This window comes from Morone saxatilis, unplaced genomic scaffold (genome assembly GCF_004916995.1).
Source record: "Morone saxatilis isolate NCDOM2014 unplaced genomic scaffold, NCSU_SB_2.0 Contig19, whole genome shotgun sequence".
NCBI lineage: Eukaryota > Metazoa > Chordata > Actinopteri > Moronidae > Morone > Morone saxatilis.
In genome coordinates, this window is record NW_023339751.1 from 3,689,196 (window position 1) to 3,712,302 (window position 23,107).

At 41.3% G+C, this 23,107-nt stretch overlaps 2 protein-coding genes across 2 annotated transcripts in view; both read right to left on the bottom strand.

The window, feature by feature from the left end:
- Nucleotides 1-1,773: 1,773 nt before the first annotated feature.
- pdlim1 (PDZ and LIM domain 1 (elfin)) lies at nt 1,774-11,342 on the bottom strand. Its single transcript, XM_035663928.1, has 7 exons — nt 11,082-11,342; nt 9,223-9,374; nt 8,602-8,686; nt 7,223-7,407; nt 5,000-5,142; nt 4,676-4,793; nt 1,774-2,449 (listed from the first exon to the last, which is right to left on the bottom strand). The coding sequence occupies exons 1-7, from the start codon at nt 11,172-11,174 to the stop codon at nt 2,263-2,265; spliced, it is 963 nt and encodes a 320-aa protein (XP_035519821.1). The 5' UTR covers nt 11,175-11,342; the 3' UTR covers nt 1,774-2,262.
- A 2,519-nt stretch (nt 11,343-13,861) lies between these two features.
- LOC118329469 (sorbin and SH3 domain-containing protein 1) overlaps nt 13,862-23,107 on the bottom strand; it is a 42,022-nt gene continuing 32,776 nt past the window's right edge. The window contains exons 20-28 of the mRNA XM_035663674.1: nt 22,919-22,965; nt 22,046-22,160; nt 21,496-21,621; nt 21,214-21,408; nt 20,513-21,034; nt 19,705-19,800; nt 18,124-18,311; nt 17,903-18,009; nt 13,862-17,593 (exon numbers count right to left, since the gene is read on the bottom strand). Of these exons, the coding sequence (XP_035519567.1) occupies nt 17,526-17,593; nt 17,903-18,009; nt 18,124-18,311; nt 19,705-19,800; nt 20,513-21,034; nt 21,214-21,408; nt 21,496-21,621; nt 22,046-22,160; nt 22,919-22,965 (1,464 nt within the window). The 3' untranslated portion in view covers nt 13,862-17,525. The remainder of the gene's footprint in view (nt 17,594-17,902; nt 18,010-18,123; nt 18,312-19,704; nt 19,801-20,512; nt 21,035-21,213; nt 21,409-21,495; nt 21,622-22,045; nt 22,161-22,918; nt 22,966-23,107) is intronic.

Genomic DNA, 23,107 nt, shown 5'->3' on the forward strand with positions numbered 1-23,107 from the left:
GATTTTGAAATATTGCCTCCAGTCAAACTTATTTTAATGTTTGATATTAGAAATAAAGTTTAAATCTGACTCAGGCTGTAAAATATGGTTATTGTTAAACCATGGCACAGATGTATGACACTTTACCACACACATGGATTTGATTGAAAATTACAAAGAATACACAAAGAAAATACAGCAGAGTGAAGAATGAGAGGGAGAGGGGGAGAGAGTGAAGGACGCGCTGGCTGGAAGCTGATTGGCCACTTGACAGGCGCTGTTGATTCAGGCGCCCACCGCGCAAAAAGATAAGATAAAGGCCATATAAAATAAGGGAGATGCGCATCCATCCTTCACTGTCAGCTGCACATATAGTGTCTGCTGCCTCCAGCTAAAAGAGAGGATTAACAAGGACAACTGGCTGCCTCTTTATCCGAGCATCACCTGTCAAGTGAGTGCAAATATATCCATCCGGCTCAAGTTTGTTTTTAAATCAAGTTGTGATCTTATCCAGATTTTCTAGATAGTGGAGTTTATTCTGCCTCCTTTTATTACTTAAACCAGTTAAAGAGGCAAAAATCTGCACAGTAAATAAGTGAAATGATTTCAGCACAGATTAATAAAATGTTTGGAGAGTTTATTAATGAGTTTGGAAAATGTGATTTTCAGATTCTGAAGCTTAAAAAAGACTTTAGAGAGAGAGAGTTTAGAGATTAAATGATTCTTGACATTATTTAATATTTCCCTGATTGCAAACTCCTCTAAAATATGATTATGCTACAGTTTTTATTATATTTAACTCTGTTTGCACAGGATGTCTCCTAAAGTGCGGTGCGCCCCCTGTGACCTGCGCACATCCAGAGGGGCAGTGGCGCTCGGCAGGTTTTCTGTTCGCAGCCCCGCGAATGAGGCCGGTGACACCTCGGAAGACTCCAGTGAAACTTTCCCTCGAAAACCACCGACTTTCCTGGGAGGGGAAAACCTAAAACTCAGAACCAGGTGTGAGAAGTCCGGCAGGCGCAGGATGAAGGCAAACGATCGGGAGCGCCACCGGATGCACAACCTGAACTCCGCTCTGGACGCGCTCAGGAGCATCCTGCCGGCACTGCCCGAAGACACGAAGCTGACCAAGATCGAAACTCTGCGCTTTGCCCACAACTACATCTGGGCTCTGACCGAGACTCTGCGCATGGCCGGGCACCCGCCGGAGTACCTGCCGGTGGGGTCGGATCTGTGCAGCCCGACGAGTGTCTCATCCGCAGAGTGGGACTCAGTGTCGTCCCCTGGTTGTGTGACCTCAGCTGACTGTTACACATCAGCTCATGAGGTGAACTGTAAGATTATATCAGACCAGTCCAGTGTTATCCCCGTTACCTTTTATTTCACCTCATTCGGTGGTGGGAATGATCTCAACAACACTTGGCACTGATCACTTGTAACATATCCATCTTTATCTGCCCACATGTCCAGAGCTGCTCTCTGTGGGCTGGACCTTTAAACCTGAACCAGATGATGTCAGAGCAAGGTCAAAAACACCTGCAGTGACATCACTGACTGAATCCTAATTGGCCAGAGAGATAACCAAGCTTCCGCCCATGCAGAGCAGTGCAGCAGCATTTTCTACCTTCAGTGTCCATTGATTTGTTTAAAGAGTCACAAACCAGAATCTGATCACCTTTCCAAAAGGAAGCCATAACTGCAAGTTGGGGATTTCATCACCATGTTGCACTCTTTCACAAAAAAACAAAACAAAACACCACGAAGCACAATCAATAATTTAGGAAGACGAGATCATTTGTTTGAGCTAAAAATATTTATTTGGTATTCAAATGTGTTTTTGAGCTATTTTTTGATGCATAATAGAGGTCTATTTATTTAATAAAAACATTAGAAAACACGTCTCTTGGGGTGAAAAGTACTTTCCATGATTCAAAAAAAGAACATAATGAACACGTACAAAGACAAATATTACATAAACACAGTGGCTGTCATTCAAATGGAAAACTTTTTTCTTTTTTTTTTTAAGGGAGTGAAAAAATGAATGCCATCATCTCGTAGTATTCATCAATTTTTCTTTCGTAGATGCCAAAGTTAATGTGCAAATCAACATTTTTCAAAGATGTGGTTCTTTATGGTCCTGCCTACCAGTGACTGTACTGAAGCGCAATGCGAGAGAGAAGTCGTTGGAGTAGCATGAGCTAAACTGCTGCGAGGTCCTGGATCATGTCGTGGTGTCGATCTCCATCGTGGCGTGCAGTCCGAGGCGGAGCTCAGCGGGGCGCTCTACTTGGGGAAGACGGTGACCACGTCGTAGCCCTCAGGCGGAGTCACCCGCTCGCGTGCGTGCTTCTCACAATAAATCTGGTCCTCCACAAAGAAATGTCCCTTCTGTTTCAGGTTGATGTCGCAGTCCGTGCAGGTGTAGCACTCGGGGTGACGGAACTTGTCCCTCAGCTTCACCACCATCCCCCTGAAAGCAGAGATACAAACATCACATTCAGCTCCATCAACACAAAACTACAAGTTTATCCAGACATTGATTCATAAACTGGATTTAAATGATGAGAAAAGTATGTGGACGACTGAATAGTGAGCAGGGTGACCGATGGCTGATCTATAATGCCAATATCAACACAAAGGAAAGTCATGTATGATTCCTTTATTCTGTGCACATTACAATCTAATATACATGCTTATTTTAACAGGTAACATGTTTTACCTGGAATTTATATTAGTTAATAAAACAGAAAAATACATTGGTTTATGCTGTATTTAAGGGAAACTGGGTTACAGAATGTCAGAAGTTACATCATTCAACTGCATTATTATGACATAATATGAATAAAACACTAGCCAGTAACGGTTTTAGATTAGTTTTGCTGTCATTTAGGGAAAAAAGACGACGGTGAGTGAGGAAATTTAGGCAAACGTTTACTGCAGGATGCAGGAGAGTTATAGAACTTTCCCAAAACTCCCAATTTCCTGTGCTGATTATCTCAAAATGCCAGATAATCAGAGCGATTAATGGGAAACAATGGGCATAAATCTGCTGCTTTAAGAGCCTCAAATCTTCTGGAAAGGTTTACCAAGAAATGTCTGAACCTGGCTGCAGGGATTTACTCGCACTCAGCCACGAGAGCATTAGTGAGGTCCAGCACTGACGGGTGGTGATGAAGTCTGTCTCACCAGTCGAGTTCTTCCACATCACACACACAAATCAATATGAGATCAATATCGATTTGCCAAATGAACACAATCAGAACTCACAAACACTAACTAAGATATGATTGGACAATGATTTAATTACTGACTATATGACTTTTAAATGAGAAACAATCTATTATTTTCAATAAAGAGAGAAAAAGACCTTCTTGTGGTTCAGTTTTTGTAAAATAAAGCTGTTGAGGTGGCATCAGACATGAGGATGAACAGATTTGTACTTCCTGAGTATTTTATCTTGTAATGGTGCTGTTTGCATGTGGTTTGCGCTTCATCTGTTAAACTGTACTTTCTCCGATATCCAAAATATATTCACATACCCTCAGTCTTTTTCTTGGCCGTCGGCCATTATGTGCCTGGGGCTAGTTTGAATATTCAGGAAGGGAGAAATGTTGGTGGATGGAAACGGTGACCAGGTGCTCCACTTTATGTGTCTCACATATTGATTCACTATAGTTTTAAAAAAGTCACAGCTTTTTTTTTTTTTAATGTGACTCAAACTGTACACACGTGGGTCAAGAGCACTCTTACGCTGCGTTCAACAGCGAACATTCACCACAAAGTCACAAGCTCTGCAGTTTTAGGCGGAATATGATTGAAACTACCACAAAGAAAAAGGAAATGCAGCTACATCAAAGACTGGTAAACTACGTGTGACCACACATTTGGTTTGTTGGGATCTGATCGCCCTACACAGTATAACATGAGAATTTCAAAATAAAGGCATATCTTAAAGATGATGAGGTGGATAGATATTTTCAGATGTGAGTTTATTTATTTGATAGTGACGATGCAGTTTAACATAGTTCCAATACAAAGCCTGAAACTGATGTGCTGCACAGAGTTTATAGCTATTGATACTGTTTCAGTTTTGATCCAAAGCAATAGATCATTACACCCCTCGTAAGAGAATCTCAACTAAAAGTACAGATATGTTTCTAACTTCTTAAGTAGAATACATAATCTCTTAACCCATAATGTATGTGAACTATTAAGTGAGCTGGATACCCTCTTTTTCACTGTACTATGCAATGTGTACGTATATGTAAAAATGTTTGTTAATCTTAAATGATACAGATGTACTGTACTAAGTTTTTTTTTTTTTTTAAATTACAGAATAGGTTTGGGGGGAAATCCACTAACATGTCAAACTTCAAGGCAGCAACAGGGCTGTCAGAGAAGAAGCTGATATGTGAGGTATGTGCTTTACTTAAATCCTGCCACAAGGTGGAGACAAACTCCAACCAGAAACAACACCTCTGCTGCCCTTGTGCTGCGTCACAACATTGTGTCACAATGTGAACGTTTCTGAGTGTAAAAGCACAAAGATAAAGAGCAGGTTTCACTGAATGCAGATGTGAGCCGATATTTGAGGTTTGGATTCAGTTGAAGCCATAAATGACTCTGGTGCACTTCCTCAGAGCTGCACAACAAACGTGATCTGTCAAACCCTTCTAAGGAACCATAAAATACTTACACAATCCCGGATCCACATTTGTCACAGGAAGGTAACTTGTCTGTGTTCCCAACAGATGATCCCATCTTTGTTGAAGGTGCTTTCACGCTCCTGAACCCTGACGGTTTATCAGAGTCACCTATAAACACACACAGATTGACACAGAACTTAAACTTTTTGAGGTTTCACTGGCTCTTTTTATCAGGATATCAGGACAAAACCAAAAAACAACTAATCAATCTGTTATCTAATTAAAAATGAAACATGCCCCAAAGCTCCACATTGTAAAAGAGAAACCCCTGATCACCCTTTGAGGAAGCTGTGAGTAATAACCGGGCGTTGTACCTGTCTCCAGAATCTCCTGAAGCACTTTGAATGAAGCCGACTGTCGAGGAGGCTCGTCAGACTCTTGGTTCTCCTGCAGCATCTTGTAAACCTCCGAATCTGCTGCTACAGGCGGCCGCTTCTGCGATGGATCTAACGGAGCTCTGCAAAGCAAGTGTGAGCATTTAAAATAGGTCTGCAGGAGTCACAGGACGCATAAAACATCCTCAGGAGAGAAACACCTCATCTCTTCCATTTACTCCTGATGTTGATACACAGTGTGGCTGTAAAAGTCCAAGAGATCACAAAACCTTAGCTTCTTTTGTGCCTCTTGTCTCATTTTCACTTCTCTTATAGTTCAACATTGTCTTATACCATCATCCTTTTCCTGGTTTTAAAGGCGGCTTTAAGTGATACTTGACTATAGCTCAGTGCTGGGCGATATACTGCTGTTACTCATGTTTGTTGTGCAAAAGAACAGTTTAGAAATATCTCTGAATACTTAAATACTTTGAGTATTTTAGTCAGTTTATAGTGTTTATACAACTGTTTCAAAGTTACAAAGCATTGTTTAAGTTCTGCTTTTACTACATTGCAGTTTGCACAATAAAAATTGTTGACATTCTGCAACTGTTTCTTCATATATGGTTTCATTTTGTGGGGCCAAGAACAAGTCCTCACTATATACATGATGAAATAAAATATTTTTATGTTCTGTGCACTGCTGACAGTAGAATGAGGGCAATATAAATCTGACATAAAAAGGCCCTGACATGCAAAAAAATCAAAAAATACTGTGATACAACTGTTTGGTCATACTGTTCAGCACTATTATAGCTGAATAGAGTGAATACTTCTACCTGCTTGGCCATCATATCCACATTACTGATGTTTTGTAAAGACATAGAAGCGGGTGTAGTGTATAATAGTAAATAGAACCACTTTATTGTTGGTCTAACAGTAAAGTTGCTCTATTTAATACAAGTGTTGCTGGAGTTTTGACCTATAAAGACACCTTCCAGACTTTTGGGCGATGGCCTAAATCTTGCAAGCTCAGTTTTTGCTGAGCAAACAAATCAAAAATCCACTGAGAATCAGCTTATTTCAGCAGTTAGAAGCTGACCTATCAGTGATCTATAGGAGAGTGCTTTCAATCAATAAAATTATTGATTCTTACAGGCATTGTGATCCTTTCTTTTAAGACTTTAACATTGGAGCTCTTTTGGCTCTTTTGAATGTTTTTCCTGAGGAGTGTGTGCAGTAAAAAAGTAGCTTCAAAGAGAAAAAGTACTAATCATGTTATATAATTGGAGATAAATTGATCAAATAGACTGTGAAACATAAGTAATACACAACAAAAAACAGGCGTCCTAAGTCGAACATTAAGCTTTTAAAGCATGTAAGCAACCTTCGAGGGGAGTGGAGCGTGTTGTTAAACTTTGACCTGCTCTCTCATTTCTCAGGTGATGGTATATTGACACACTGGATTTTACAAAGTAGAGGAGAAACAGAGCCGAGTAAGAGCCACAGAGAACTTACATATACGCCGTGAGTCACTACAAGTTTTATAGCAAAGCATTCAGTCATTGAAGGTGAACTATATAGGGAAAAAATACTCCACACTGTCTGGAAACTCAGTTAAGAAGCTGCAGACTCATGATAATGAAACCAGACTGTTTTCATGACGGTTATTAATAATAAAGTGACTGTAATTATGGTCATACAGTGCACTGAATAAAAGATCCATCGAGAGGCATTGTGTCAAGTTTTGATCTAACCTTTGTGATGACGCCTCCAACAAAGACACACGCCCTGTTAAAACCACAATAACCACAGGACGCTGTCTGGGGCTTCCTCTGTGAGGAACATATCACTCATCTAAAGCAACAATGGAGCTTTAAATAGCCAGATTATTGATACTGATATAATTAAAAAAAAGGACCAGTGCGCAGGATTTTAGTGGCATCTAGCGGTGAAGTTGCAGATTGCAACTAACTGAACACCGCTCGTGTCTTTAATAGACGATTGAGAACAGGGCTGTGAAGTGTGTAGCAGAAATTATGGTTATTATATTACACTGGAAGTCTAAAATTCAATATGCAATCCTTTTACATTTTGTCTAAAGCTCATTAATACCACCGCATTTGTTTTGGGGTCTGTCTTGACTTAATCTTGACCCCCCCTTGGGATCCAGCCTGGACTCGGGACGGGGCTAAAGTGGGGTCATTTCAGGCTTTATCTTACTTGGTGCTGGGCTCATTAGCAGTCGCCAAGGTTTTAACTTCGTCCACAGCTGAGTTGAAGTCCTTGATGTTCTCTGAAGAGTAGAGACCAGAGGGGCTGTTGTACTGGTTGGTCACAACTTTGGAGCCAAAGCCGGTGAACGGCAGAGCACTCCTGTTGTGGGTCGAGCCGATGTGTTTCACCTCCTGTGAAAATGAACGTAAAATTGTACCGTTTAGCTTTTTGTGAGTGACCAAGCAACAAGGTGGTAAGTGCAGGTATCAAGAGCCAGATGTATAAAACTCTTCCTCTTTAAATAAAAGTCTATGTGTGGGAAGAGACACATTGTTTATACTTCTGGTCCCAGGTTTGTGAAAGAACTCACGCTGCCGGAAACATGCAAACGCTCCTGTAGAGCCAACCTTGATACAATGGTGGTCTTTTTTTGACGCCTTCAGATGAACTTTTACTTTGAGGTTTGCACATGTAAGAACCTGCAGCTGCTATCATGTTAGTTATTATCATTACTCAACACATGAAAACACCCAACCTCTAGTGTTTTCAGAAATGAATTCAATAATGTTGCAACTGCAGACTTTGAGAACTCAACTTAAAAACGTCAAAAAAGAACAACATATAGTTTGACTCAAAGTCACACATAATTTAACGGGATAATGTAGGACTACGGATTATGCCTTAATTACAGCTAACGGTCTTTAAAGACAAGCACGTCACGACACTGGCATGCCATCAAAGTGGGCACATAAATACCACCAAATCTAGCTCATGCTTCGCAGCGGGAACACGGAAATGCCTCCAAATATAGCTCATGCTTCAAGCATCTGACATTTTAAATTGCAGAATTCCCTTGAGAGTCGTCTGCGAGCAAAGTTAACTTACACAAAGGAGGAACAGACAACTCCAGCCTAGACCAATGTTATAGCAGCCTAAAAAGTACGAAGCCATGGCTTAAAGGTGAAGAGGCATCAAAAGTGACAAGCGTTTGAAACACGTGTTATTGTGTGTGTGAGAGAAAAATGCAACATCTGTGAAACACACACAGCCTGAGACACATCACACAATTTCCTACATGAATTCACACTTTGGCCTCAACTTTCCAGTCAGAGTGGTCAGGAACTGAGGGTTGCGTCAGAGCTTGGCTGATAAAACTACCGTCTCCTAGGAAACCTCCTGTTGGGAAGTAAACAATGACTTCATCGTTGGCAGGATCAAGAAAAAAAAACCCACAAGGCTTTTTGGGCGCAGTGGGAAAGGAATGTGCAGACTTCCAGAAAGTGTATGGCTACCTGTAAATGGGATTTCCCCTGATTTCAATCTAAAAAGGAAGGAAATGTAAAAGTCCTACAAGCAGCTGTGATGTTGAGACAGCAGACACACACCTTGGGCTCTGATGCAAGATTCATCTTGTATGGATGTGTCCTCCCTTCCTCAGATGCAAGCGGTGACCACATTTTAGTTTCTGACCTGCAGAAGAGAGGTGGGGACAAGAAGTCATCAGAAATATGGTTTTAAAATGATTTACATAACCATACACATTTTTCTTTTTCTGCTTCTGGGTGTGTTTTCCTGTATGGCCGCACATGAACCTGAACGCAACAGAGCCCTCGCAGGTAAATTCTTCTGCTCGGCTTCCTCAAAAGTTTACCCCACCCCGCCTGCGTTCAACACATTCCCTCCTAATTTGAACAAACACTTTTGCTTCAACCTGCCTTCTGAATCCATTTCAACATCCCTGCTGCATGAAATCATCCGTAACTTTATGATGTAATGCGCCGACGTGACACAGAATTACACCACCGCTCAGCACACATTCACTTCTCGAAACTTAACAATTCAGCGAAAACAAAGCACAGACTCACTCTTCAAAAACAATGAATAAACACGACATGACTGTCTGAACACCTGGATTGCGGCGGAACTGTCTTGTATTACTCAGCGTCCTTCGAGGCCCGCGGCTATGCAGATCAGACCAACGCATGTTGCTACAAATACAAACCTACCGGTCTACGGAGAGCACCATCTCCTCTATGCACCCCTTGATCTTGTTCTGCGCTTCCAAGTGAGTCATGTTCTCTGTCGGCTCTCCGTCGATGGCCAGGATCATGTCTCCAATACACAGGTTGGCCTGTGCAGCTTTACTCCCAGGGGTGACCTACAACACAGGAGACATAATAGATTAAAAACAGAATCTTTCTTTGGTTATATTTGAGCTTGGATAGAAGAAGCTTTACTTCTATATCTATTTACTTGAACCAAGAACATGTAGAGACCACAGCTTTGCTTCGCAGTCAGGTATAACCTTATGGTCTTAAAGCGTCTTTTCTAATCAGATCTTAATTCTACTGCTGTGTTGTTCGACTGTGTCCTTCAAGGACCTTTACCCACATTTCATTATTTACAGTACACACAGGCAAAGCCACTCGCACAGAGGTGTTTTCAGAGAGTTGCCTCGAGGGCAGCAGACACTCTGTCCAAGATAAAGGCTCGAAGCAGAGAGAGAGCGAGGGGGAGTCTGGCACCGTCCAGGAACTCCTAATCACTTTTCCATGGTGGGCAGACCACTGTAACAACATTTACACCAGGAGCGTCTGCCTCCACTCAGGCAAAGTACACAGTGGACAGCCATATTCTGATCCATTACTGTTACAGGAGTGTCACACAGACATGTATGTATGATGTCTAATCAAAAACACTGTATTGATTATTGTGTTTAACCCCCCCCCACTGATAGCAGTGTTGTAAACTGAGGGCTGTGTGTTGGATAGAGATAAATACAAATATAGATCCTAAGCCTGTTCTAGTTGCATTAAAAAAGTAATGTAGTGTTTTTAAACTTAGATTTCATGCTCATGTATTTAAAAATTGCAATATATCACAATATATTGAACTGTACCCTCTGTATAGTGATACGTATTATATGGCCTGAATCAGTTTTATTGCCAAGTAGGTTCAGTCTATTGGTGCATAACAACACATAGAAAAATATACATAAAGATGAAAAAGAGACGATAAATGGAGACACTAGTTATTTAAATAAATGAATGAAGCGCTGTACAGCCCCACTAATACAGCTTTACATAATGAACACCACGCTGGTGTAAAGAAACACCATAACAAAAGCTCTCAAAGAGGGTTTAGGGGCTCCAGGGAGGTGATGATAAAGTTTAGATTTTCTTTTAGGGCTTCAGGAAATGGCAAAAAAACTATCATATTGTGAATATTTTGATGAAATTACCTTTATTGAAGCCAAACAAACATGTTGTCTTACTGTTGGAGCACAAGATTTGTACTCTCTAATCTCTGCAGCCTCTTTATGGTGCTATTTAACACACATTTTACCTTTTTATCAACTTCTGTGATTTGATTATTGCACTTGGCCCCCTTTTTCCTCCATAGTATGCTTTTAATTTGAAGTAAGGACTCAGAGATCAAATATGAGAGCCAGAGTAGATAAGAAAGTATGTAGACATGAAATACCGATATAATCCGGCTATTGTCTGGGTTAACCGGCACACTACAGCTTACTGTTACATAAAAAAAGACATAAATTCACTAAAAAAAGCTCTCAAACAACATAAAACCTCATTTTGTTTTCTAATATGTATCAATATAAAGGCTCCAACTGAAACATTAGACTATAAATTAACAGAAAGTAAAGTAACAACATGCCGACACTGTAACAATAGCTGCCACTGGCTTGAGTTAGATTACACTCTTATTTACATCTTTATATGTTTATATGTTTATTTCTATCAGTTTCTTCTCAGTAAAGTCGACAGGAAGGTGAAAGTATCGTCGGGACAAGCTCAGGTGTGGTTAACCTGAGTTACAATGAAGCGGCTCAAAGTAAAAAACTTACCCGGGAAATAGTCAGCGGCTGCTCGAAGTCCTTTCCCCCGACCAGCCTGAAGCCCCAGGGCCCGGGACCCTGCACTACTACCCGCAGAGGCATAACGTTACAAACAAGAGCAAGAACAAGAACAAGAAGTCGACTGTTAATGAGTTTAAAGATCTGTCTCAGACCACTCGGCTCACTTCCTCACCGCCTTTATGACATGTGCAGAGATCGATAACCAGGAGCTGGAGCCTGTCTCTGCAGCGGCGGAGGAGGGGGAGGACCCTCAGGTTACAGTTGGACGAATAGATTTTGAAGTTTCCTCGCTGATAAGTGAGAGCACAAAAGATCGTGTGTTGTGAAAATGGATCACTCTGTCATATATATATATATGTGTGTGTCTGTGTGTGTGTGTGTGTGTGAGGTGATTTTGTCTCAGAGGCCAAAGTCAGAACTGCAGGTCGACAGAAACAAACTTTTTATGTGTCATATTTTTATTAAAAGACCAAAAACAACAATTGAAAGCATAATAAAGCTTATTAGAAACACAAACATAGTTCCCTCAGTGTCTGAAATGGACCAGTACTCACAGGTATTCTGGGACAGGATCATTACTTCTTATTGAGTACCTCCACCTCTGTTGAGTGTAGGCATGTTAAGGTCACCAAGATCTTTTATAGCTTAAAAGTCCAAAAAAAACTACTAAATATTAAGATGCATTGATTAAAACACCTAACCCCGCCCCCGCTCAGAAAACAGCACAGAAAATGTCCTTGTTAAATATGATGAAAAAAGGGCAAATGATTATGGTTAAGTTGTGTAGAATTTTTTTTTGGTCCAATTCAGGCACATTGTTCCCTTAATACACAAACACGTCCTGCTGCTGTAAATATTTACCAGAGCACTGAATGTGTATTAATCTGCAGGACTGCAAATGAAAATAGTTCCCAACAAATCCTGGTTTACTCCGATTTGGATAAAAACATGCTAAAAATGCACATTTTAAGCCTTTAAAAAAGCATTGGAACAATACATTTGTGGCTCATTTTGAAGGGAAAGTCTTTTTTAAAATGGGATTTATTGACAATAAGGAAAAGATCTTCCTTTAAACTGAGAATAAATCATTTACATCACAGACATAAAAAAAACCATTAGCTTTTTGTTTGTTGTATCACAGAGCAACTCCAATCTACAATCTTATTTAACCTCCTCGCTTCCAGGATCAAGTCTGGATAAAAACCTTTCGTAGCAGCTGAATAAACTTAAGTGAATTTGGAGTTTTTATATGAGTAATACCAGTTAAAATACAGCACTTAAATGCAGCTTTACTCCTTTTACTAACTGAACCTCTGATGAAACCAGAGCAGAGTGATCCCTCTTCACATTTGGCTCCTCTCGGAGGAGCTCCAGTGTTTGCTTTAGGGATGTCGGCCTGCCAGTACGTCATCTGTTATATGCAAGCTTACCATTTATGGTAGAGCTAAATCCCAGGATGTGGAATGTGCCGCTCCCAAAAGTTAAATTCCTGGTAGAGGATCTGTGCTGAAAGTGGAGAGAAAAAAGGCTCCGGGCAGGCTGACGGAGTGAAAACACGTCCTTTCTTGTGGAGGAGGCCTTACATGCATCCTTAACAGGCCCTCAGTCTCTGACACGGTTTGCTTTAAAGTGAAGCTCTTAAGAGTGTGAAGTGAAAAGTGCTTCTGATCTGTCAACATCATCACACTAATGGGATTTTACTGTAGCTTTATACCCTCACAGAGCAGCCAACATTTAAAGTCTCCCTCCACTCAGAAATATGTTTTATCTTCTCCTTCCTACAGTCGGATGTTTGAGCTTCACTGTGCAGGATGATGGATGTGCAGAGTTTGACACCAGAAGGATGTTTTCACATTCATCTTCTAGAAAGTTTCTCTGAGCTCACTGAAAGTCTGATGTTAAGGAGGCGGGGGCCTACAGGCATGATTAGTGACATCAGAAATAGTTTGCAAGTCAATCAAGGTCCAATAACTTGTGTGATGTAGAAACTTGAGACCACCAATGCAGACACTGAGAATGGACTTTATAGTGAAGTAGGAGACCTCTTGTGTCCAGAAGGACTAATAAATAAATCTTTTTAAGGGTTTTAATATGAAAAATTATACTTAAACACATCAGACACACTTTATTGTTCCAAGCAGAGTGTTTGTATACTGTAAAACTTCAGTTAATATCCCTTTAATTCCTTTTTCTTTTACAAAACTCATCCGAAATACTGGTAAAATTGATTGCTGTTGAATAAAATATCAATATTTCCATAAAATAAACTGATCAACTGAATTATGGAGACTGTCCATATTGAGAAAAGTGTTAACATTTATATTTGTGTAGGCGATTGAGGCAGCTGGTGAGCTTTAAGAGGTTTTATACATCCAAAGAACTTCCACTATTACTGTCAAACCATGCAGCCAAACCAATCTAATACAGGAGACCTGCGTCTGATTGGGACCCTTCTTTTAATTAAAGTTTTACAGTATATCTTAATACATTTCTGGAGGGGATATTAAAGTAATCTCACTGACATTACAGAAGTCTTATTTCACACCCTGTGCCATTCATTTCAACAAATGTTCAGGGTGTAACCAAACTAATGTGCTACATTAAAGAAAGATCATCAGATAACGATATGCAGTTCACCAGCAGTTCCACCTTTAAATCACATGATTTTCCAACTGTGCCTTTAAAAACCACAAACTGCACTTACTCGTTTCAGCTGCTACCTTCTACTATCATTCAGATCTTGGCCAGAAATCAAAAACACACCAAAAAATGGTTTAAATGGTTTATTAAATATTGCATAATACCGAAGTCACAGCAGTGTATAGTATCTTTATTTTAATATTGTCAATGTAACAGCACTGCAAATTGAAGCAAACAAACCAAACCTGTTGCAGGTTGTGCGTCTCATCAAACTAGACCATTCTTATGTTTATTAATTATTAAGTTAAAGCATTGTGTCACACTTTTTTAGGTACTTGCACAGTAACTGACAAGTTCTTAGTAAATGTTCTCCCATCACAGAGACTAGGACTAATGGGAAAACCATGGTTACATTAAATATGTCATGGATACATTTCAGTGATACTCCAAAGAAAAAAAACATTAAATGAAAATGAGGCACGTTTTTTTTTTGCGTCTAACATAAGGCATTATGATCCTCACAAATGGCAGCGTAATGTTCATATACGTCAAACTTCCTGTGCTCGGTAACGCTCCACTCTGTGCTTTGCCAAAAAATCCTTCAGGTAAATAAACGGCTGTGAGTGACAGAGAGCTCCATCTGACGCTCCCATCACTCGCAGTCTATTTTTTTTATTTTACATATTTACAATCCTTCCTGTGCCATGCCGCTCGATAATCTGCACGTTCATTTGTTTGTTTTCTTTTTTACATAGTACGTGTGCGTTGGCCACATTCATATATTCATACATTCATACATCCTGTGATGTTTTATGGGGCACAGAAACAATCTAGAGTGAGTTTGTGTTACGACTGAATGAGTGATTGTTATTTATAGCGTGTTGGAGATGGAGCGGACCTTTTGTTCTGTCCGGGAAGAAAAAGCCAACAGACTCCCAACCAATCAGCACATTCATGTGGAGCTGGAGTTACACAGGAACAAAAATGTTTAGCCAGCAGTGGAGGGAAAAACATGCTTTTGTGGTGTAACAAAATACCTGAATATTGTGTCAGTGCTATACAGGCAAACCCAGAATGCAGTGTATTATATTGACTGTTTGATCTGCACAGGAAGAAACACCTGATTTTGTCTGCAAACGTCAGAGCAGCGGTGTGTCCAGAGACGGGGCCTGGGGTGCCTCAAGTACCTCCCTTATTATCCTTACCTCTTCCACTCTGCAATGTCTTCCATTGACCTCTGACCTCAAGATATCTGAATGAAAATGGGTTATATGGGTACCCATGAGTCTTCCCTTTGCAGACATGTCTGCTTTATGCAAATCTCATGCAGTTTAAGGCAAAACCTAGTAGCAGTTCTTTTAATTTAACTGGTATAAGTGTGTTAATTTTGCCTATTGTATTTAAATATTTGTGCATACTGGGAGTCCCTAAACTGTTTTGGTATTACATGAATCGGGAATGACCCCTGCAAAAGTCACTGCCCCACCCCAGTCAAAAAAGTCTGGACACGCCGCTGCATCAGAGAGGATGAAACACTGATTGCTACTGAATTTTGTTAAATTAATGTCCTTCATCAATTATTAAACTTCATATATCACACACAAACCAATCAGGTTCATCGTCACTGCACTGAACTGTAGCTAACACATTCAAACAAAGACATAGTAAACATACACTTTTAGATCTAGTGAGAGTTGCTGTTTTCAATACTTCACATTATGTTTCTGATTTTGTAGGCGATCATAAAGAGTTGCACTAAAAGGTCGGCCCACCGATAGTCTGGCACGATTTGATTAGAAATGTGCGGATTGGGGAAAAAAGGATCCGACTTCAGCTACTTGGAGCATCAGATCGCCCGCTACCTCGGTCCTCCTGGTATATAAACTAAACTGACTTTAAAATACTTCTCTAGCGATTGCCCTACAAACTGCATCCGTCTGGTAGTCGGAGCAGGTCACAACAAGCTCTGAGTGCTGTTTGACAGCCTTTGCTGAGGATTGATGAGCACAGTGTAGCGGTTGATGACAACGAGGAATTTGATGGAAACACAAGCAAGGAAAAAAAACAATAGCTATCATCTCTCAAACTGCGCGTGTGGACGATCTACTCTGACATGTGGTGTCTGTTACAGGATCTGAATGTGCTGGAGATGAGGGAACTTTGTACTCCGAGGATTCAAAACCATCTTCCATCAGGGAGCTGCTGAAGCTCAAAGATCAGTCTGTTAACCCTGTCATCACTTCTGTTTTCTTTAAGCTAAAGGCGGCAAATATAGTGTGTGTTTCATGCTCCGATTTGATTTGTCAATCTCTTATTGATTTTACAGTGCATGCTGGACTAATGCTGACCTTATTATTTAAATCATTCCTACCCAAGTTGTATTCATTACATATGAAAATATGTAGCCATATTTGGAAAGGCCTCTTAAAGTTTTCTGTACACATTTACATGGCTAAAACATACAATCTTGTCAGTAAGGGCATGGTTAAAATCTCAATATGCTTTTAAAAATCACTGATTATTTTCTAAGACACCTTGTTGGCTTTACTTAAAACATTTAATAGCTTTTTTGTGTCATCACTGATTAATATGCTATTATCTTTGTTAGGTGGGATCTCCCTAAATTTCCAAACAGGAAGTTAAGTGCTACCACGCCTGTCCTGTGGTTGCGCTGGAGCACAGGCGTCTACCACCAGCTACCTTACAGGCATCAGCAAACACAGTTTACTTCTATTTTGACAGAGAGGTATAAAAAGGACAAATAAATAGTTTGTGAAAATATAGGATGTGCATATACACAGTTTCTCTTTTATCAGACATGCAACACATGTCCTGTATTTGTGGTTGCTGTGGTAAAAAAAAGAGAAGCTAACAGCACACTTCAACATTTTAGTGTTTCTCGTCATGCACATGACTATGTAATAACTGTTGTATAACAACCTTTGGATAGAAAATGAAGGCAATACTGAACCGGTACCTAAAGCTTTTGGGTGTTGTAAATGCTGTGATGTTTTTAAAAAGTGACCAATACTGACTTAATGATGATTCAGAGAATGTAACAGAAAGTAAAACAGACTTCGAACATAAGGCTTAAAGTATTTAAACTCTGGAGGTCATTTTCTCAAATCTAAACTGAGTAAAATTGTCCACCACATTAAATTTCATACATGTACGGTATGTTGATCCAAACACTGAAGGTTTTCTTTTGGAAGCAACGTCTAAAAGACGGGAAACGCCTTTGAATCGTGAGATGCATGGTGTTCGCATCATACTTAGCTAATCACGATGAACACGTCTGGGTCCTGAAAGGTAGCTCATGACAAACCGCTCCAACCCCACATCACATAAAAATACATTCTGAATCCTCCAAAGTCCACTTCAGGTAATAAGATCCACTCTTTGATCCATACACTGCTCTGCTGCCGGCCTCCACACTGAGGTGCTACGTAAACACTTGTGTACTGTAGATTACATGGACAAAATGGAAGCTATTATCTGTACAATAAAAGCTAGTTTGTGGTAAAGTTTTCTCAGAGAATTTCCACATGAGGAGACGGACGAATTGTGTGAAATGTGGTCAAGGTGTACACCATACTGAGGTCTGGGCATTGAGCTGTCTCTGTCTCCGCCGCGTGCAGTTTGACATACCTCAGGCCAACCGTTCACTTTCCCAGACAAAATGTATTCGCCTGGCTAAATTACTATGCTAACCAACAGCCATGCGCGATAGTAATGACTTCCCAAGCTTGACAGGCAACCGTGTGTCAGATTAGACAGCCAGATTAGATATCTTTACAGTTTCACCTCCTTCACGTAATTCCCGGGGAAAGTCCCAAACTGTTTCGTCCTCTTTGAGGTACCTGTAGAGGAAAAAGAAAGAGAAACATGAATCAGGAAAATGGATAAAACTATCTCGATTTTAGTACAAAAATAACTTATTTTAGCTGTATTTAAAATTAATTCCAAGGCCTGTGCATGCATCATCTGCTGTCACTCTTTAGAAACCCTATATGGAAGGATGTGACATGGTGAAAATGAATCTACTTCTCCAGGAGCCCTGAGCATGCAGTCCTTTGCTGTCATTCTGCAGAAACCCTATATGGATTAATGTGACACAGTGAGTGTGACTGCACCTCTGAGGAATCTATCCCGAGGGCTGCGACACATACCGACAAACCAGCCGTCATCGCACTTCTCCATGACGCTGACGAGATCTCCCTCCCGCAGCTCCAGCTCGTCCTCATTCTGCGGCACGTAACTGTACAGAGCCTGGAAACTGGAGCAGGACACGAGAATAAATTGGTAAACTTGCGACACCGAGAGGAGACAAAATGTGAAATCTGTACAAATCAAAAAGGGTGGGTGAAACTGCAACACAGATCTTACTCACATTCCACAACTGAGACGGCTCGGCTCCGGACTGCTGCTGTGGGACTGGGGTTGCTGGGAAATGATGAGAGATTGTTTACTGGGGTGGGGGTGTAGTCTATGGACAGAGTCATGAGGGTGGTGGGACAGGGTGCTGCAGTACCTCACCGAGGTCTCAGCTATATTCAAGATCTCATTACACACTGCCTCCTAGTAGTGGTAGTAGATGAAGTCGTCAGAGAAAGACAAAAACAGCGGCCCCGCCGAGAGTCGAGGCCGAGGTGAAGTCGAGGGTGGGGAGGTGAGGAGTTAGAGAGGGAGGGGAGGCGAAGGGCGTGACAGGAAGGTAGGTCCAGTGAGTAGCAAGGCAGAAAAGGAAGTGATCCATTAAAAGCCGGGGGGAAGAAAAAGCAGAGGAGACGTTGGTGGAGCCCACGAGGGAAGGCATGAAAAAGGCAAGACACCAGAGTGAGAGCATGTAGACAGGAAACATGAAATATTAGTTCACCTCGTTTACAGGATACGACTCAGAATGAACATTCAGTATTAAAGGGAAGCTGACAGGTACTGCTTAAGGGAATAGTTTTGAGTAAAAGTACTGTTGGGTATTCGCTTTCTTGCTTGAGAGTAAGATGAGAGGGTTGATGTCACTCTCATATCTGTCAACTCAGTATGAAACCTGAAGACAGCAGCCAGTTAGCTTAGCTTAGCATAAAGACCTCAAAAAGGACAGAATGTTAATAGTTGGAAACTCTGGTGATGACAAGATAAAATCACCGCGCCCAGCCAAGTAATCGTTCCCCAAATCCTCTGGGTTATCTACAGATTGAACCAACAAGATATAATGTGTTATAGGGATATTTTGGGTTTTATGAAGTGGGGTTGAATGAGGTCCTTAAAGTCAGTGTGTGCTATATAGAAATAATATTTTCACTACTTTATCTCGCTGCCAGACGGCGTTTCACTTGTGCTCCAAACAGCTGATCTGCAGTGTAATACAGAGCGCTGCACAATTGGGCTCATGTGTAGGAAAACAGAAGTCCTACAGTTAGTGCGAGAGAAAAAGGCTGTCTGACAGCGAGGCAAAGTGGTGAAAATATTCTTAATATAGTGTAAACTAAAACGTATATTGATCTTTTAAGGTTCTTTTAAGTTTTCTGCTGTCCTGTCCACAGCAGATCATGGAGCGTGCTGACTGCCATCTACTGTACCTCTTTAAAAGCCCTTAACTATACTTTTAATTAATGAGCTTTGGAGGTTCTTGTAGGTGGATTTTAATAGTTTTGGATGCAGCTGAGCAAACAGTTTCCCCGTTTTTAGTCATTATGATATGCTAAGCTCAGCTAACTGTCCGCTACCTAAGACATGAGAGTGATCTTCTCTTTTAACTTTCAGAAAGTGAATATGTTTTTTCCCAAAATGTTTCAGTGAAAGGATAGTTCTCTAATATCTCACAACATGTAGCACAAATATAGAAGACATAATGGGAGTTAAAGATGACGTGAGTCAAATGGTATTTGAAGGTGATGGGTTAAGAAAGTTAAACAGATGATGGCTATACATTGTCATCAGTGAAGGTCCGGAGAACTGTGTACCAGCTTACCGCAAATGAGTTAACATTGTTGTTATCTTGGATGTCAAACAGCATCACAGGGCTTCTGGAGCTCCGCCCATGATGGTCAGCCTCATTCCTCACAAACTGCAACACAAAAACATCCAATCAGCAAGCACATTTTCAAAATAAAAGCTTTTCCTCTCTAGAGATCCCACCACGTATCCACCTGCTGTAAACATTTCCATATGTCAGTCACAGTCAGGTTGCATTTCATTGTAGGTGGAAATTTCAACCTCGCAGCAGCTTTTGAAACAGAAGCCAACATGTGAAACCTATAAATACTCACTAATAAATATGTCACTGTCCTAAATAAACTTTCGGCCTCCAACGGCATCCGAGTTGTCACACCTCTACATGGAACCACAACATCATGCAACCAAATGCTGGATTTTATGAAGGGAAGGAAACTTGAGCTCTCAAATTAATCCAGGAAATATAAACACAATAGCTCCTCTGACAGTCATTTACTGCTATGAAATCTGAAACTCACTGTATACACACTGAAAGACACTGTAAAACGTTGGCGTGTTAGTATCGCACACAACAACAACATGCAAACTTGCAGCCTTGAGCAGTGTTTTAACTTATTCTGCCTCCACAAAACCAGCAGATTCATCCCTCCATGGGGCTAAAATCAACTTCAGGAAAAATCAAAGTTAGTCACGTCTTCCACACACATCAATATCAGCTTCAGTACTCCATCGAACATCTAGCTTTGGGAATCAAACTGTGGCCAAAAGCCCTTGTTTCAGAGTGAGCCTGAGATGCAACACCACACACCATGCAGAAGATATACCTCTGCAGGGCTATTTCGCCTGCTGCCCGGGGCTGCGTGGCCCCTGTCCCCCTCTGCGCCTTCCCCCTCTGTCAACTCCTTCTCCCCCCTCAGCCAGCCCTCCAGCACCGGCCCGCCACAGGGGCTCACGCTGCGTGACAGACGTGAGGAGGGAGGGGAGAGCAGGAAGTCCTCTCCCTGGGGTGGGGTGAAGGTGAGGAAGGGAGTGGTGGAGTTGGGTCTGGGCGGGTAAGGCGGGGGAAGAGGGGAGGCAGCTGGGGAAGCCGTAGGGGAGACGCAGTACGGGCTGCCGGTGATGGGAGGCACGGGGCTGACGGAGAAGGGCGGGGGCAGGTACTCGCCGCAGCGGTAGGACACGGTGGGCAGCGGCGGCAGGGGAGGAGTGGGGGCGGCAGGAGGGCTCCCTCCTCCCACAGTCAGGGAGATCCACTCAGAGGAGATAGCGTGGACCTCGGGGGAGACGGAGCGGCGGGGGGAGCGAGGCAGGGGCAAGGGGGAGGTGGTCAGGCGATTACGATACAGCTTTTAAGAGGAACGTGGGAGGAGGAGGAAGATGGAAGCAAAGAGAAGAAGAAAAGGAAATGAAAGATGAGACAAAAAAAATCAAATTAAAAGGTGGGTGTCAAAGTATCACGAGAGTCGTGATAAAAATGTGGGTCAACGTTTCACTACATCCATAAACGTCTCCTCCCAGTGTTTACCTGAGGAGAAGCGTTGGTGCTGCGCTGTGGAGATTGGCTGACAGGAGGGTCGGGATAGTCCAGCCCGTTTTTGACGCGGGGTCGTCTCTGCACTTCTACATAGGTGACGGGGAAGATGCCTTGGCGGTTGGTGCCTGAGATTTTGCCTTCATACCAGTTTTCATCAACTCTGCGGATCAGCGTGATCCTCTCTCCCTGCAGGTTCAGAATTTTGTTAACAAAATATGATAAAAAAAGCATCTGTTGCACTTCAGTTTGTAAAGACTATTTATCGCTGCACACCTTTCTGAAGGACATTTCCACCACTGTGTCTCCGGTGAAGTTGAAGCGGGCGACGGCCTCTCCATACTCCAGTACCTGCACTGGGACGCTTTTCTTTGGCTGGGCTTTCTCTGTGGGGGGAAGGAGCTGAAGAAGGCAACAAAGAACAAAACTGACTGAGTAGAAAACACAAGTTGATTTCAACTGTGCAGCAGAATAAAAACCCCATAAAATATCTATTTATAACCGTCTTGGACACAGTGGACCCCTCTGGACTGGACTTAATTCTACTTAATTAACAATGGAACTAACTACATCATACCCTGGTAATTTAAATGTAATTATGTCAGCCTGGTGGTGTGTGTGTGTTTTATTTTGTGTCTAAAGCTGTGACTCCTGCTGTTTTTGTGTGTCATAAAGGCAGTCCAGAAACTATGAAAAATGGAAATATATGTAATTGTTGCCAGAACCTCGATAAAAAAACATCTATTAATGGAAAATGTGAAAAACTGATAAACTGTTCTTGTTTGAAGAGTAATTACTGTGAGTGAAGAAAGAGAGAGTCACATACCTCGACATAACTTTGAGGGAAGATGCCAACTCTTCCATGATGTTCCCCTTCATACCAGTTCTGATCTACCTGTCGAATTATGTAGACAATGTCTCCCTTCTGAAACGGTAACTCCCTACAAATGTCCCAAAGAGATTAGTTTATCACATGAAATGAACAATTATACAGTATGAAAATGAAGTAAATGTGATCTCCTGCTGACCCACTTCTATCTGTTGGGTGGGATTTATTATTATTATTCGGCTATTCTAAACAGTTATTTCCTGTGATTGTATGATTTTGCCAATAATCACTTCAGCCAGGTCTTTACAGTATATAAATCTACATGAGGATCATTAACACCTCTAGATAATGTAATGTAACCAACAAATATCTCTTTTTAATTTATTTAAGCAGGTAAAAAACAGCTGAGATAAATTCTTGTTTTACCACCTGTTGTGGGAGCTTGATAGATAGATAGATAGTACTTTTATTATTCCAACCAGGATTTCACAGGCTCTTTTGGGACTGTTGCAACCTAAAATGCCTGATTTTACAGCAAGAAAATAGTTGTTATTTTTTGTATAATTCATTACAAATCAAAGGTAACTTGAGTTGAGTTGTAACTCCAGTGAGAGGGGATAAATGTGAGATGTTTGAGTCCCACATGTCTGCATCTTCACAACTAGGAACAAAGAAGTGAGTTTGGTGACGTATGGCTCGTTTTGCGTAGGAAATTACAATGGTGTTCCTTCCTGGAATGACTATTTTATTGATACTGTGTCAGCTCAATCGTCCTTTTTAAGGCTGTATTTTCTGATGTTGTATTGGTTGTGTTTATGGCATTTCCACCCCCACAAACACACTACACATATTCAGATTATTTCCACTTACTTTAGAGTCTCTGCTCTGAAGTCGAAGCGAGCCATGGCTGGAGTTCTCTGTGTAGATATAAAAATAAAAGCTGGGTGACTCTTATTTCATGACTACAACCACATGAATATTACTCTTGGCATTGTAGTGAGTCAGTGAAAATTATCCAAAAGACTGAATACCCTTATGTACCTACGTCTTTGTCACTTT

What these genes read in the sequence shown, in the direction of transcription:
- pdlim1 (XM_035663928.1), bottom strand. Translation starts at nt 11,174, where the DNA reads ATGCCTCTGCGGGTAGTAGTGCAGGGTCCCGGGCCCTGGGGCTTCAGG. An exon ending in ATCTTGCATCAGAGCCCAAG is followed by an intron (nt 7,408 to 8,601) that starts GTGTGTGTCTGC and finishes TCATTTTCACAG; the next exon opens with GAGGTGAAACACATCGGCTC. An exon ending in TCAGGAGATTCTGGAGACAG is followed by an intron (nt 4,794 to 4,999) that starts GTACAACGCCCG and finishes GTGTGTTTATAG; the next exon opens with GTGACTCTGATAAACCGTCA.